The sequence below is a fragment of the Girardinichthys multiradiatus genome, chromosome 18, assembly GCF_021462225.1.
Source record: "Girardinichthys multiradiatus isolate DD_20200921_A chromosome 18, DD_fGirMul_XY1, whole genome shotgun sequence".
Lineage (NCBI taxonomy): Eukaryota > Metazoa > Chordata > Actinopteri > Cyprinodontiformes > Goodeidae > Girardinichthys > Girardinichthys multiradiatus.
Window position 1 is genome coordinate 50781320 of NC_061810.1, and position 17992 is coordinate 50799311.

Sequence of the window (17992 nt, forward strand, 5' to 3'; positions counted from 1 at the left end):
TTAGCTTCCCTTCATTGGCTCCCTGTTAAATCCAGAATAGAATTTAAAATTCTCCTCCTCACATATAAAGCCCTTAATGATCTAGCTCCATCATACATCAGAGATCTGATTGGTCCATATGTTCCTAACAGAGCACTTTGTTCTCAGACTGCAGGTTTACTGGTGGTTCCTAGAGTCTCTAGAAGTAGAATGGGAGGCAGATCCTTTAGTTATCAGGCTCCTCTCCTGTGGAAACAGCTCCCAGTTTTAGTCCGTGAGGCAGACACCCTGTCTACTTTTAAGGCTAGGCTTAAAACTTTCCTTTTTGATAAAGCTTATAGTTAGAGTGGCTTAGTTTATCCTGAGCTATCTCTGTAGTTATGCTGCTATAGGCTTAGGCTGCTGGAGGACATAATGACCACTTTCCTCCTCTTCGTTACATTCTCACACTACTCTCCAATTATGCATTATTTGCTGTTATTTCAGCTTTTAACTTTGTTCTCTCTTTTCTCTTCCTAGAAGCTACACCTGGCCTGACTCTGTGTCTACCTGTGACACCTTTCTGGAGAGGGGAATCGTCCGAGCTTCTGCTGGCAACAACTTAATGCTCACCTTCTACAGATGATCCACATAGCCCTGTCTTTCAGTAGTTTAACCCTTTCTCTCTCCTAGACATGGCTACTGACTGAGCTTCTACTGTGACTAACTCTATGTTCTCTCTTTCAGACTCTAACCTTGAAAACTGGATCAGAGTTTATCTGTTCTTTCTTTCAACATGAAACGACTAAAGGAGCTACATCCATTAACATTTACTTTTCCTTCCCATAGAAAGTACTCCTGGATCAGTGCTTCTTTGTTCTCTTTGTGTCTCTGCTCTGTTCTCTCTAACCTCCAGTCGGTTGTGGCAGATGGCCGCTCACACTGAGCCTGGTTCTGGTTCTGCTGGAGGTTTCTTCCTGTTAAAAGGGAGTTTTTCCTCTCCACTGTCGCTACATGCATGCTCAGTATGAGGGATTGCTGCAAAGTCAACACCAGTGACTGTTCACTGTCTCTACATGTTCATCCAGGAGGAGTGAATGCTGCAAGTCACTGACTGGATGCAATCTGCTGGGTTTCCTTAGATAGAAAAACTTTTTATCCAATTTGAATAAATAACTGAATCTGACTGAACTGTTCAATGGTTACGATTAATTGGAATGTATGAACCTGACTTTTGTGAAGTGCCTTGAGACGACATGTGTTATGAATTGGTGTTATATAAATAAAATTTAATTGAATTGAATCAACATATACGCTAACATCAGATCTTAGCCAGCTATTACTTGCCAGCGAGTTTCAAAGGCTACGTTCCCACTGCAGCTCTTAATGCTCAAATCCAATTTTTCCAGGAATCCGATTTCTTTGTGTGGTCGTCCATATTACTTTGAAAATGTTGCGGCTCCAAACTGACCCGCATGCGCATAAGAACAATACGAGCGTCATCAAGCGCAACACAGCAGTAAACACGGTGAAGTAGATGTTATGGTTTTAGAGCGCAACAGAAGCCATTTACTGTTAGCGGGCGCTCTGTGGGAAACACGTGAAGAAAACAAGAGTAAAACTCTTTATTGTTCCGTTTTAGGGACTGTTTGGATGTGGAGACACAGCCAGCAATGGTGGGACAGGGATGTTAACAGCTTTACAGAGAGCAATATATTCAGAACTTTATCATGTCAAGGGCAACTTTTAATCATATATGCCAGCACCTCTCCTCTCAAACTCCTCAGGCGGAAGACTTGATGTAATCCAGCGTATTGGACTGCAGCAGGAGCAGATCATCACATGCTCGATAACCTCGATAGCATTTTAAAGTCCTCTGTTTGAACGGTTGTATATGCATTTTACAATGCAAACTACGTCCCACATCCAGGCAGTTCCTATGAGCCTTTTAATTAGGCTTGAATAAAGTTTTCTCTGTTTTTTAACAAACTCTAACGTCTCGCTGTCTCTCCTCTGTGCAGTTCTTCTAGCCCACCGTCTGTTTTACTAACTGCTACCTTTTCCTGCTGGGCGGCGCAAAATTGTGACGAATGCGACAGAAAGTTACGTGAAAGTCACATCTAATCTGCCTTGGTCGCTCCCACTGGAGTTGGATTCAGGACCACATATGGATGTGGCTCAAATGTGACTTGAAAACGTCAGATATGGACCAGACGTTCACACTTGTTCTAAAAAGTCTGACCTGGTCACTTGACCCCCAAAAAATCAGGTTTGGGCCACATTTATCATGAAGTTGGGTTTGTGACTGGACCAAAGTGCAGAGAAGAATGCCAGGAGACAACGAATGAAGGTAAATTTAGATTTTAATATTTTTCTTACTCACTGAGCCAAGCAGGGAAACCATGAACTTACAAGACTAAACCAGACCAGAACCGAGAGCCACCAGAGTAGACAGGAACAAGGACAATGACAAGGGTAAGACGAGGACATCTATGACGAGGGTCTAGCAGGGAACAATGAAAACAAAAAGGGATACATACAAAACAGAACAGCAGGGGGAACTAATGAGAGACGAGACCAGACAATCAGGGAAGACTAGGAACAGGTGTGATAAACGGGGGAAAAACAGAGACCAGACCAGGAAATAAACACAGACACAGACGGCATGACATTTGCCTGCAGTGTGAACAAGACATCCAGGTTCTTGCTCACTCTCTACAATGGGTCCAGCGGGGCTGCAAGAACAGAACACAAGAATAAACTAGAAAACTAAAGATAAAAGAAATTAATTAATAAGACAAGGACTAAGTGATGCTAATAAACACCAAAAAATAGGGCGTGGCAAGACTTGATGAAAAGAACATAAACCAAATGAAAACCAAAACCTAACACCTGTGGATCGTGAATGTAATTTTTTTGATAAATGAATCTCCAGCACTGACAACATGGTATAGTTGAACATGACCCTGGAAGCTGTTCATACTAAGGTTCATGCAAATAAATGCCAGCTTTCATTGTTTTAGGTGTTGTGATATTTTAGTAGCCAGAAGGAGCCAAAATAAAGGAGGTTCATAATGATTGTTCTGCAGTTACTTTCAACATGGTCCTTTCTGGTGAAGAAAAGCTGAGGACGAGACTCCATCACAGAATATTTATTAGGAAAACATCTACACAGTAAGATGATTTTTACAGAAAGTGATTTTAGATGAAGACTTCCTGATGACTGATGAACATAAAAGAAATAAAACATCCTTAAAAACCTTTTTAATATAATTGCTCTGATATAAATCTGTGTGTTTTGTTGCTGTAGTCAAAGTGCTGCTCTGAACACTGGGTCTAATCAGGACCCAGGAGAACAAACCCATCCTGGATGTCCTGAAGCTGCACTGTAGGAAGCATGGGGACAACAAAATGTCCTCTCCTGGTCTCCTGTGCTGCTAATTGTCCTGTTAGTGTCCAAACCTCCACACAAACTACGTCCTTTGGGGTCTGTAAGGTATTTCACACAGCAGGGAGCTCTGCCGGGGCTCATTAGGGGGAGATGACACAGTAAACATGATTCAATCACACCAGTGATCTCTAACTGAGACCTTGACATCTGACATGTTTATAGAAATTAAAACCTCAGCAGCAATCAGTAACCCTAATAATGTTCATACTTAAATGGGATAAACTCTGCTGATACCTGGTTTCATTCAATTACTGACCACTTTGGACTTTAACCAACTACAACAACTGGGTCATCATGATGCTTAGTCCAAATCAAACAGAAGATTCATGAAAACTGCTTCTCTCTTTAATTTGGGTCAGATGTTTCTGAGCCTTTTAACTGTGGGCTTGGTGCAGATAGAGTCGTATGGTGTTCTGGTGGATAGCCCAGTTTACCTCACAGCAGAAAGGTTCTAGGTGTTATGATTTGGGTTTGTTTGGTTTTTTGATTTCGGGTTTTTTCTTTATGTTTTTCACAGTTAAGGTTTTGAATTGTTCTTCTGTTTATTATTATTATTATTATTCTTGTTAGAGTTTTGAATCATGTTTCTGTTTGTTTTTCGGGTCATGCTTTAGTTTTGTTCACCTGCACCTAGTTAATCTGTCTTCTTGTTTCACCTGGTCACACTCCATAAATACACACCTGTCCTGTTGATTCCTCGTGGAATCATTTTCAAATCATGCTCATTTCTTGTTTTGTGGATCATGCCAAGCCTGTCCTGCCTGTCCGTTTATTTGTTTTGTTCCTGCCTCTTCTGAGAGTGAGTTTTTTTTTATTTTTATTAAATCGTTTTGCACTTACCATCATGCTGCCTGCTAGTCTGCATTCCGGGGTCCTCTATCTCGCAAGCCCTAACACTGGGTTCTTTTCTTTGTTTGCATGTTCTCTCTGTGCATGTGCGGGTTTGTCCCAGGTTCTCTACCTTCCTCCTAGAGACCAAAAACATGGATGTTAGATTAACTAATGGATCATTAATGGATCATTTGATGCCTGACACACATCAGAAATCATACAGGATTTGTACACTGTGGGAGATCAGTGTGATAAAATCCTGACACACCATCACTGGTGGGTAGTTACTAGTTACATTGACTTAAAGCTGCAGTAGGTAACTTTTGTAAAGATGTATTATTTCTTCAAACTCTCACTATGCCCTTACACTATAATATCAGACGGATGATCTGTGAAAAAATCAAGCTCCTCTGGTTCCTCCTGGTGGTCCTGGGAAGGTGTGGTAAGGCATATGTGGCTCAGTAGGAAGAGTAGTTGTCTTGCAATCAGAAGGTTGTGGGTTCGATTCCAGCTTCCTCTTGCCATAGGTCAATGTGCCCCTGGGCAAGGCACTTAACCTCAAGTTGCCTACCAATCTGCTTATCGGTGTATGAATGTGTGAGCATTAGTGAGTGCAATTGGGTGAATGTGGCTCTAGTGTAAAGCGCTTTGAGCGGTCTGTATGACTGGAAAAGCTCTATATAAGTTAAGTCCATTTATCATTTACCATATTCGTCACTTCCTGTTTTCGTTGTTGCACTCGGTGGAATGTTTGGTGTGTGAAGCTCTCTCGTTTGATCTGATTTCTCTCTACTATGATACCTCTTACTTGTTCTAATACATAAGCACGTTAAAACACATACTTTCTGTTGTTGCATTTAAAGTTTGGGGACTCTCCGTGTCTTACATGGTTTTTCTAGTAGTAGTAAAGGGTTGTTAGCTTAGCGTTAGCTTTAGCTCCACCATGGCTACCCGTTCTGCTGTTTCTCTCTCTGAGTCTTCTCCACTCTCCTGCTCTCTGTGTCAGATGTTCAGTTACTCCTCTGCCTCCTTTAATGATAATGGTACGTGTAATAAATGTAGCATTTTTGTAGCTTTGGAGGCAAGGGTGTCGGAATTGGAGGTCCGGCTCCGCGCTGTTGAAAAACCAGCAGATAGCTGAGGCCCCTTAGCCAGCGCGGAGCCACCGAGGGTAGCTCGTCCTCCAGTCCTCCAGCAGAGCCCGCGCAGCCGGGGCCTCAGGCCGGCTGGGTGACGGTACGTAGAAAGCATAGTCCTAGATCCCAGCCCACAGGTCACCACCAACCCGTCTGCGTTTCTAACAGATTTTACCCGCTCAGTGACACACCCGCTGAGAAGCCAACTCTGGTAATTGGCAGCTCCATAGTCAGAAATGTGGCACTAGAGACACCAGCGACCATAGTCAAATGTCTGTCAGGGGCCAGAACGGGCGACATCAAATCCTACCTGAAACTGCTGGCTAAGGATAAGCGTAAATACAGTAAGATTGTTATTCACGCTGGCGGTGATGACACCCGGTTACGTCAATCGGAGGTCACCAAAGTTAGTGTTGCTTCGGTGTGTAAGTTTGCCAAAACAATGTCGGACTCATTTTCTCTGGTCCCCTTCCTGATCTGACCAGTGACAACATGTTTAGCCGCATGCTGTCATTCAACCGCTGGCTGTCTAGATGGTGTCCAGAAAACAATGTGGGCTACATTGATAATTGCCGAACATTTTGGGGAAAACCTGGTCTGATCCGGAGAGACGGCATCCATCCCCCTTTGGATGGAGCAGCTCTTCTTTCTAGGAATCTGGCTGAATTTATTAGTTCTCCAGAACTCTGATGACCCAGGGTTCAGACCAGGAAGCAGGGTCGTAGTTTAACACTCCTCTCTGCAGCTTCTGTACTGCTACCCAGCCATTACCCTATTAAGACTGTCTCGCCCACGGCCAAAATTGAATGGATTAAAAAATAATGTAAAAGGAGGAAATCAGGAAAATCTAATAAAAATAAACACAATTCAGACTGAAAAGTAAAATAAAACAATTAAATGTGGCTTACTGAACATAAGATCTCTCTCTTCAAAGACTTTGCTAGTTAGTGACCTGATTTGTGACAATCAGATTGATTTATTTTGCCTCATAGAAACCTGGCTGCAGCAAGAGGATTATGTTACTATAAATGAGTCAACTCCTACTAATTATTTAAATTTACACATTCCTCGAAATACTGGGCGAGGAGTAGCAACCATCTTTCAGTCTGATTTATTGATTAGTCCCAGACCAATCAATAGCTACAACTCTTTTGAATATTTAATCCTTAGTTTTCCTCATCCAAATTGCAAAGCACTAAAACCACTTCTGTTTGTTGTTTTGTACCGTCCTCCAGGTGCTTACTCTAAATTTTTAGATCAGTTTTCAGACCTTTTATCTGATTTAGTGTTAAATACAGATAAGGTTATTATAGTGGGGGATTTTAACATTCATGTTGACACTGAAAGTGATAGCCTAAATATAGCCTTTAATGCTATCTTAGACTCAATTGGCTTTGCACAAAACATCAACAAACCTACCCACCTTTGTCTTCATTCACTGGACCTTGTGCTGATATATGGCATTGAGTGTAAAGACACAACAATATTTCCTCATAACCCTGTCCTGTCTGACCATTTCTTAATAACCTTTGAGTTTAATTTAACCGAGTACTCCACACCTGAAAGAAAATTTCATTATAGTAAATCATTATCAGACAATGCTGTAACAACCTTTTAAAGAATCTGTTCCACTTTTAATTTCCTCATTATCACAGAAAAACACAGTGGAGGGCAATAATTCTGTTACTTCCCCTTCACAAATTGATTCTCTTGTTTATAGTGTTACCTCATCACTGCATGATGCATTAGACAATGCAGCACCCTTGAAATAGAAGGTAATCATTCATAGGAGGTTAGCTCCCTCTTTTAATTCAGAGCTACATACTTTAAAGCACAGTGTTAGAAAATTGGAGAGAAAATGGCGCTTTCTATGGGAAGGAAAAGTAAATGTTAATGGATGTAGCTCCTTTAGTTGTTTCACCTAGAAAGAAAGAACAGATAAACTCTGAGCCAGTTTTCAAGGTTAGAGTTTGAAAGAGAGCACATAGAGTTAGTCACAGTAGAAGCTCAGTCAATTGCCATGTCTAGGAGAGAGAAAGGGTTAAACACTAAAAGACAGGGCCATGTGGATCATCTGTAGAAGGTGAGCATTAAGTTGTTGCCAGCAGAAGCTCAGACGATGCCCCTCTCCAGAAAGGTGTCACAGGTAGACACAGAGTCAGGCCAGGTGTAGCTTCTAGGAAGAGAATAGAGAGAACAAAGTTAAAAACTGAAATAACAGCAAATAATGCAAAATTGGAGAGTAGTGTGAGAATGTAGCGAAGAGGGAGAAAGTGGTCATTATGTCCTCCAGCAGCCTAAGCCTATAGCAGCATAACTACACAGATAGTTTCAGTTGAGATTATTTAGTTAAATGGTGCTTATTTACAATAATGTCGTCTCAAGGAACCCCACAAAGGGTCCCACTGATGGTCATTGTTATACTAAAAACCACAAGGATTGGGATACCTCTCTCTGTCAGACTGATTATAACCACTGGAAAAGAGAAGGGGTCGTACAGGTAGCAGAAATGGAGGGTGTGTTTGCACCTCAACCATAACTGAGCCGGTTTAGGCTAAACCTGACTCCCCCTTACTCCAACCAACAGGGAGGGAAGAAGACGGAGGTAAAAAATAAGGAAGATAGCTCAGGATAAACTAAGCTACTCTAACTATAAGCTTTATCAAAAAGGAACGTTTTAAGCCTAGCCTTAAAAGTAGACAGGGTGTCTGCCTCACAGACTAAAACTGGGAGCTGGTTCCACAGGAGAAGAGCCTGATAACTAAAGGATCTGCCTCCCATTCCACTTCTAGAGACTCTAGGAACCACCAGTAAACCTGCAGTCTGAGAACAAAGTGCTCTGTTAGGAACATATGGACCAATCAGATCTCTGATGTATGATGGAGCTAGATCATTAAGGGCTTTATATGTGAGGAGGAGAATTTTAAATTCTATTCTGGATTTAACAGGGAGCCAATGAAGGGAAGCTAAAATAGGAGAAATATGATCTCTCTTTTTAATTTTTATCAGAACTCTTGCTGCAGCATTTTGAATCAGCTGAAGGCTTTTAACTGCATTTTGTGAACATCCTGATAGTAAAGAATTACAATAGTCCAGCCTTGAAGTAGCAAATGCTTGGACTAGTTTTTCAGCGTCACTCCTGGACAGGATATTTCTAATTTTGGCAATGTTCTGGAGGTGAAAGAAGGAAATCCTAGAAACCTGTTTAATATAGGATTTAGCTGACATGTCCTGGTCAAAAGTAACACCAAGGTTTTTCACTTTATTATCAGAGGTGCCATCCAGGTTAAGTGATTGACTAAGCAGTTTCTTTTTTAAAGACTCCGGTCCAAAGACGACAACTTCTGTCTTGTCTGAATTTAGAAGCAAAAAATTTAAAGTCATCCAAGTTTTTATATCTTCAAGACATGCTTGTAGTCTATCTAACTGGTTGGGTTCATCAGGATTTATGGATAAGTAAAGCTGAGTATCATCAGCGTAACAGTGAAATTTATCCTATGCTGCTTGATAATTTGACCTATTGGAAGCATATATATAGTAAAGAGAATTGGCCCAAGTACTGAACCCTGTGGTACTCCACAATTAACCCTGGAGTTTGAAGATGATTTGTCATTTACATGAACAAACTGGAATCTGTCAGACAGATAAGATTTAAACCAGCCTAGCGCTGTTCCCCTGATCCCTACAGCATATTCCAGCCTTTTTAAGAGAATATTATGGTCGACTGGATCAAATGCTGAGTGGCAGAGAAGTAACTGAACATCTGACACAGAGAGGAGGAGAGAGGAGGAGACTCAGAGAGAGAAACAGCAGAATGGGTATCCATGGTGGAGCTAAAGCTAATGCTAAGCTAGCGATCCCTTTCCACTACTAGAAAATCCGTGTAAGACACGGAGAGTCCCCAAATGTTAAATACAGCAACAGAAAGTATGTGTTTTAACGTGCTTTCCAGTCCTCATCCCGGATTACTTTGCTGACAATAAAATCCATAAAACTTTCTCTTCTGAGTGTTCTTTGTATGTGGGTCAGATCTATACTGAAAATGACAGAATGTATGTCCCTGACTTTTGTGAAGTGCCTTGAGACGACATGTGTTGTGAATTGGCGCTATATAAATAAACTGAATTGAATTTGCAGAAATATACTGCTCCTGGTCAGTACCAACCAATCAGACCCAGGAGGAATGTCTTAGCGATGTCAATCATGCTCGGGTACACGCTGCACCCCCTCCCATAGCGCGTACTGCTGTTCAAGCTAAAGACTGTCAATGTGTTGCAGGTGTGCTAATGGTGGAGAAACAACTGAACGTTACAGGAAAATTGCCAATTTCTCGAGCGGCGCCTGCTCATGAAAAACAAAGACAGGTACAAAGGCCAAGTCCATGTTTTCTCAAAATTCCTTACTGCAGCTTTAAGTAACTTTTTGGAAAAAGATTACTTCTAGGAGTAGTTTTACTGCACTGTACTTTTTACTTCTACATAATTAAAAATATTTTGAAGGCCTCAATGCTCTGATTATCAGATTCTGACTGACACAGGGCGACGAGGGTGAGGAGACAGCTGTAGGAGTGCTCATGGATCAGACTATGGTTGCAGTAGCAGTAACACTGCATGATTTTTCAGGAAAACCTCTGACACTGCATGAGATTTGGTTGTAGGTCTGTAGGTCATCAGGGATAAATAAGGACATTGGTGAGGCATCACACTCAATGACAACAGACTTGGTTCAAACTCACTATGAAAGTTTTAACATAAAGACATCTGAATTCTTATGCCTGAATATACCGTAAGCGATATGTATTACCAAACGTTTAATAAATGTCAAAGGTAGCTGGAGTTTCCTATCCTGCCATGAATGCTGGTGTTTTGAAAAACACCTGTTAAATCATTTTAAATGTGACAAACTGGAGGAGATTTAGTGGAACATCAAGTCTTGTCATGCATTCAAAAGTATACTGGAGAGCAACGGGGTGGAATTCACAGTGTCCGGCTGGGTTATGACTGGGTATGTGACTTTTTTATGATGTCCCTGTTTTTTTCATAATAATGGATCAACTCACCCTCTGGAAATAAAATTGAAATGCTCCGTTACTGCCCCAAAGTTGTCAAATAATTATTAAAATGGACAGCAAGTGATGGTTAAGTTTCACTTTTAGTTTCAACCATCACAGATAAATAAAGCATCTTCACAGCGTGATGTGAGAGAAGTGATGTCATTATTGGTTCACGATGTTTGTGTTGCAGTTGTGTTGATTCTGTAGCAGTGGTGTATGATGTCATTTTCAATCCTCTATTGATCATCCTCTGCATCTGTGGTTTATTTATAAAATTCCTACAAAAACGAAAAGTTTATTTCTGGAGACACAAGGTTTCGGTTGGCGACTTTATGTAGGGTTTACATGACGTGTGTGGGTGTGACGCACACACACGTCATGTAAACCTTGTTGAAAACATCAGTAGCAGGCAGGTTTATCTGGTGATCAACCTGTGTATGCTACAGATTAAATGTAGCAGGTTTATTTTCTCATTGCGTAATGTCTTCTTGGCCATTGAAAACAAAGTTTAAAACACAATATTGTGATTGCGTCATAAGAAAGGTGCATTCTGTAGATAATGTGGGGAAATAAGTTTTTCTACGTAAATATTTTTCTCACATGGCGATTGGCATGAAATTCACCCTAATCGTTGGTAACAAACCAAGTAATCCACACAAAGAGGAATCCACACCATTTAGTCCATAAAATAAGTTATTTTCAATGAAGTGGAATTAAACAGAGAACATGCTTACTGAATGATTGCTTGGAGATCTCTCCTGTATGCAGATTCTTCTACACACACTGTCTTCACATCTTGAAGGTTCTTGAGGCTTCCTCTAACCATTCTGATCTTCAATTGTTTCCACAGATTTTCAATTAAATTCCAGGCAGGTGATTGGCTGCTTCATACCAGCAGGATAATTTATTTTTGTAAAACGAGCTGAAAGTCTCAGTAGGTGTGAGTTTGGATTCATTGTCTAGCTGAAAAATCTGTTTATTCATAATATTTCTGTCTTCATCCATTCTTCATTCATATAAAGTCTGCCAGAACCATGTGCTGAAAAGCAACCCCACACCATCATGTTCTCACCTGCTAACTTCATTGTTGGTCTGGGGTTTTTGTGGTGCCATTCCTCCTTGAAACATGTTTTATTTACTGACATCCAAATAGTTCACTTTTGGTCTCATCTGAGCAACTATATCTCCTTGAACATGCGTTTTCTTCAGCGGTGGAGTCTTGTGCAGTAATTGTGCATAGAGGACATTGTGGCTGAGTGCATTACTTATTGTTTTCATGAAATAAAACCTGGTCTTTTCCAGGTCTTTCTGAAGCTCTCCCATTTCCAGATCATTCAGAAGTTTAGAATTATGTCTGGAACCGAAGCCGTCAGTGTGTGAAATGGCAGTGTGACCTTTTTGCTGCTACCTTTCTTTATGTTATTACTACTTATTCCACTTGTTCATCCACTTATTTATAGATAACTTAATTTCGGGACTAATTTGTGCTGATTTTTTGTATCTGTGGAAACTTATTTTCCCTACTGTTCTTTATCTGCTACAAATTGTTGAAAAGAGGTAGATTTTTTTCTGCAGCAGCATCTGCTACTAATAATGAGAACTGCACTGAGTACTGAACAGGGAATACAGGTGATTTTCTCATATTACATCAGCTTGGAGTGGTTTGAAACTTATTGCAGTTAAAAACACACAAGTTAATTTACTCTTAAAATTTCAGACACTTTGAGAAGGTGCCACAGCTGTTTCTTCTCATTGCTCTTTCAGAATCACTTTTATTATCTCTGTAAAACAGAGTTTGGGGTTTTTCTGATGTTCTGCTTGTTCTCTCACACATATCATGCAGAGAAACAGAAAGCTCTGCTGTTTCTGTTCAGTTTTTAAGGCCTGGTCAGACAGAGAAGCTGCACACTGTAATGTTGATGGTTTATGAGGATTCTGTTATGGTTTATGTCAAAAAATCACATCAGTCCCTCATTTAGGTAAACATTTAACCAATTCTTCTGTAAGGTTTTCTTTTGTTTTTGGACAGGGCTAAAAATATATATAATAAATAAAAGTTTATGCGCGGTACAAAATCCTGAGCTGTTATCACATGAAACCTAAATTCTTTTTGTGTATTAATTTTATATGGACATCCAAGAGAAAACACAGAAGACTTTGCAAAAAAACAAACTGTTTTTGAAGTATTTTGAAGCTCCCATTAGTAGATGATTTGTAAGTCTGAGACCATGATCTTTGGTCCTCTGACAGAAGAAGAAGAATAATGTAATGAGTCAGGTAGGACCCCTCCAGGCCTGCTCCTAGTTTCCTATCCTGTTTGTGTTGCTCAATGACAGGACAGATGGTTCTGCTGGAGGTTTCATCGCGTTAAAAGGGAGACATTCTTTCTACTGTCGCCATATTCTTGCTCAGAAGATATTGCCACTAGTCAGTGTCTTAAAACAATCAGCTGGGTATGAACTTGGATCCGTGTGAGCTGCATTCATTATTTACCTCTGTACATTTATAAAGTCTGTTTTTCTTTTAAAGTGCATTGAGATGATATTTGTTTTTGAATTATTGCTACGTACAAAAAAATGAACTGAACAGATCTCAATGTGAAACCAAAGAAAAGAGGGCATCTATTTCCAGAACCTCAGAGCCTTGACTTTGCACTTAGCAAATTATGTGGTTCTGTTGGCATCGTAAAGACATGTCAGTGAGTGAATGTGAGGATGAATGGGTGGATGACTGAATGTAGGGTGAAGCGTTTGGGGTCTCTGGGGACTTGATAAAGCAAGTGATATACAAGTACAAGCCATTTATCATTACATGACCTGAAACTGCTGGAGCGGTTCATAGCCAAGTGTAAAGCAACCAGGAGTCAGCTCTTCTAAGTCTGAGGACATTTTCTAAACCAGTAAAAGGGCAGACTTTGACCTCAGTTAGGAAAGATTCTGTTTCAGGCAGAGGGGTTCCAGTATCTTTCCTGGTTGATCGGAGAAGGAGATGGATGGATAGATCAGAGCTTTATTTACAGCAATTGGGGGGAGGGGGGTACTACGATCTGTGGCAGTAAAAAAAGACCTGGGATAAAAGGTGAAACTCTGGATTTAGTAATCTATCTATGCTCCAACCCTCTCCTGTGGTCATGAGAGATCCTCGATACAAGAAGCTGAAATGAGCCTCCCCTGTGAGAGGACCGCTATCATTCAGGGGAAGCTGCTCCACATTGAAAAGACTCAGCGAAGATGGTTAATCTAATCAGGAAGCTTCTTGTAATCTCCTGTTGGAGGTTTCCACCACACATCCTACTGAGAGGAGACCAGGGACAGACCCAGGGACTTACTACAGGGACTAAATGGAAGATCTAAAGTATGCTTGAGTCTTGTACCCGAGTTGAAGCACAGTGGGACCACTTACAGTTTAGGAAAGTTTTTACATGATGCCGACGCTGTGTGGATCTGTCGTGGTGAAGACAGAACTGAGTTGAAAGGTAAAGCTGGTTCCAACCCTCACCTGGGCCATGAGCTGTTGTTGTATATTTTGAGGGGGTTATGATCACCATCATGTCTCAGGGCTCGGTTTGACACAGACTTCAGTTGAACAAAAAGAGGACTTTATTCCAACCAGACCCGCATCAAAATGACCGATCGATCTTCTTTTCTGGAGGAATCTCATGCTGAATGTTGGAGAATCCCTTATGAACTTTAGATACAGCCTCCTTTGTAGACTTCCAGATGACTCACATAGAGTACCATATTTGGCATTCCCCAACTTTCAGCTCTAACTTTAGCTATAGTCACATACTTTCTATATTTGACATCCTTCAGCCAGGACCTTCTACGATCTTTAGGCATGTTCAGGCATCCACACCTTGCTTTTTTGGTCCCCCTCAGTCCCTCTTTGGCTTAGAAATGTGCTCCAAGCCTAACCTAAGGCCTCAACAAATAAGATCAAAAGGATCGAAAGAGGCTAGTTAAGGGAGTTTAAACATCTGGTAAGGATACCTACAGGACACCTTCCTATGCAGAGGTTTTGGACATATCTTACTGGGAGGATGCCTGGTTCAGTGAAGATTTGAGATGAGCAGAAGGTTAAGTGTGGAAAGAGGGATGTCTGTGAATCTTTGTTTAAACTGGTCACCCTGAAATGTGGTCTTGGTTAAACAATGGAAAATGCATGGGAAGATGCTGCAGTAAGAACTACAGTTTAATGAAACTATCTGCCACAAGGTTGAAAATCTGCAGCTAGTTCTGCAAAGATAGTCTCCAATGCAGTGGACATTTATTCAGCCTCAGCATGCTAACATTAAGTTGAGCCTAATCTTTACCCTTTTGATGCTAATATCCCTTGAAGTAGCCAATAACTCAAAGAATAATGCAGACCAACATCTGCTGAGGTTGTTGCAACACCAGACACTTGGTTGGTCTCACTAAACTATCATTAGCTACGTCAGACATTTTCTTTAAGCTGGACATACTCTGATCTTTGTCATTTACTGCTTCAAAGCAATGGCCAAATACAGAAGGTATTCCAGCCTGACAAAATCAAATTCAAGTTGGCTTTCCTGCACATCCATTCTGCTCTGCATGCTGTTTTCTCTTGTAATTTTGAATCTTCAGCTCATATTATTTGACCTTTTGTTGCAGGTTGGCTGAAATAAAGCTTCGAACTGGCATGTTTTCGATTGAAGAGAAGATGCAGAACATCTCTTCACACAAGCACTTTATCCTCAGTGGTTTTGAAGAACTTGGAGAACTGAGGCCGGTCCTCTTCATCCCTTACTTCCTCATGTTCATTGTTGCTCTGCTGGCCAACTCCTTGCTGATATATGTCATCGTTTCTCAGAGAAGCCTTCATCAGCCAATGAGCATCCTCATCGCTGGCATGGCTTGTGTTGAACTCTGCCTCCCAGTATTCTTTGTTCCCAACATGCTGCTGAACCTACTGTTTGACTGGAAAGGGATCTCTCTGATTGGCTGTCTGGTTCAGATGCACTTTATTCACTTTTTTGGAGCTTTTCAGACCACCTTCCTGGTATGGATGGCTCTGGATCGATACTTTGCCATTTGCACACCGCTCTCCTACCATGAACTGATGGCACTGCAGAGATTCCTGAAGTTCATCATCCCACTTGCTGTCAGAAACATGCTCCTCATCACTCTGTTTGTGAGTTTTGCAGGAAAGCTCTCATTTTGCAGAAATGTGATGAACCATTGTTTCTGTGAGCACATGGCCTTGGTGGAGCTGGCCTGTGGAAGCATCGCCATCAACAGTCTGGCTGGACTGATGGCTATTTTCTTCATTCCTGTTTTTGACTTCTTTGTCATCACTGCCTCTTACACTCTGATATTCAGTTCTGTGTTGAGATCCAGCAGTTCTGGTGTAAAAGCACTACACACCTGCATCACACACATCATTGTCCTCACCTTCAGTCTGACTTTAGCTCTAATTGCTTTCCTTTCATATCGAGTTAAAAGCGAGCTGCCTGAAGCCATCCGGGTTTTCTTCAGCACCATGTACCTGTTGTTTCCAAGCTGCTTCAACCCGATCATCTACGGCATCAGAACCACTGAGATCAGACAGCACATGCTGAAGACGCTGACACACTGAGCACATTAAGTCTAGGTTGTTTCCTACTATTAGGGAATTAACGTCCACCTCCAAACAGGAAAAAAGCAGAAACTAGTAAACTTACTATTAAACTTGTTCATTGCAGATTAAAAATAAAAAAATATAAAACATTGTCGCATTGCTGCTCAGTTCTTTTCTTCCCCTTAGAGTTTGGCTGAGCTTCAACAGTGAATTTTACTGATGTAATGAGTATATAAAGGCCTTGTCTCACCACTATGAACATCTTTTAATATTTCATGTATTTTGTACCAAAGAATAGGTTTTTGCCACCAGCTAAAGAATTCTCTTTAGCTGAACTCTTTAACTGGTGAGTGCACTGGTTTTAAAGAAAAAATAACACATCTACAACAAAAACCTACCTAAGGTCACCACTGGGGGGCAGTGTAAAGGGAGGCAGATAGCTTTACTTGTGACAGCTTACTGGCTGTGGGCAATGAGACAAACCTACAGGGGTTGGACAATGAAACTGAAACACCTGGTTTTAGACCACAATAATTTATTAGTATGGTGTAGGGCCTCCTTTTGCAGCCAATACAGCATCAATTCATCTTGGGAATGACATATACAAGTCCTGCACAGTGATCAGAGGGATTTTAAGCCATTCGTCTTGCAGGATAGTGGCCAGGTCACTACGTGATACTGGTGGAGGAAAACGTTTCCTGACTCGCTCCTCCAAAACACCCCAAAGTGGCTCAATAATATTTAGATCTGGTGACTGTGCAGGCCATGGGAGATGTTCAACTTCACTTTCATGTTCATCAAACCAATCTTTCACCAGTGTTGCTGTGTGTATTGGTGCATTGTCATCCTGATACACGGCACCGCCTTCAGGATACAATGTTTGAACCATTGGATGCACATGGTCCTCAAGAATGGTTCGGTAGTCCTTGGCAGTGACGCGCCCATCTAGCACAAGTATTGGGCCAAGGGAATGCCATGATATGGCAGCCCAAACCATCACTGATCCACCCCCATGTTTCACTCTGGGCATGCAACAGTCTGGGCGGTACGCTTCTTTGGGGCTTCTCCACACCGTAACTCTCCTGGATGTGGGGAAAACAGTAAAGGTGGACTCATCAGAAAACAATACATGTTTCACATTGTCCACAGCCCAAGATTTGCGCTCCTTGCACCATTGAAACCAACGTTTGGCATTGGCATGAGTGACCAAAGGTTTGGCTATAGCAGCCCGGCCGTGTATATTGACCCTGTGGAGCTCCTGACGGACAGTTCTGGTGGAAACAGGAGAGTTGAGGTGCACATTTAATTCTGCCGTGATTTGGGCAGCCGTGGTTTTATGTTTTTTGGATACAATCCGGGTTAGCACCCGAACATCCCTTTCAGACAGCTTCCTCTTGCATCCACAGTTAATCCTGTTGGATGTGGTTCGTCCTTCTTGGTGGTATGCTGACATTACCCTGGATACCGTTGCTCTTGATACATCACAAAGACTTGCTGTCTTGGTCACAGATGCGCCAGCAAGACGTGCACCAACAATTTGTCCTCTTTTGAACTCTGGTATGTCACCCATAATGTTGTGTGCATTTCAATATTTTGAGCAAAACTGTGCTCTTACCCTGGTAATTGAACCTTCACACTCTGCTCTTACTGGTGGAATGTGCAATCAATGAAGACTGGCTACCAGGCTGGTCCAATTTAGCCATGAAACCTCCCACACTAAAATGACAGGTGTTTCACTTTCATTGTCCAACCCCTGTACAGCTACGATTGTTTTTGGAGACAGACCAGGTGCGATTAAGAAGGTGTTAATGCTAGATACATAAGGGACTTTATGACCAGAGTTGACTGAGCAGCTGGCAGCGCAGCTATCTCCTGGTGAACCAGATTGCTATGGCCTTATTAAATTTAGAAATCTTGAAAATTGTCCTTACATCTCTGTTGCTCAGACGTCACCTCTTTAACTACATCTAAAACTTCAGCTCCATC

General features: G+C 41.5%; 1 protein-coding gene across 1 annotated transcript; it reads left to right on the forward strand.

Moving 5' to 3' along the window:
* The first annotated feature begins 15109 nt into the window (after positions 1 to 15109).
* Positions 15110 to 16024, forward strand: LOC124884636 (olfactory receptor 52E4-like). The gene has a single exon (XM_047392666.1). The coding sequence runs from the start codon at positions 15110 to 15112 to the stop codon at positions 16022 to 16024; it is 915 nt and encodes a 304-aa protein (XP_047248622.1).
* Positions 16025 to 17992: the final 1968 nt, after the last annotated feature.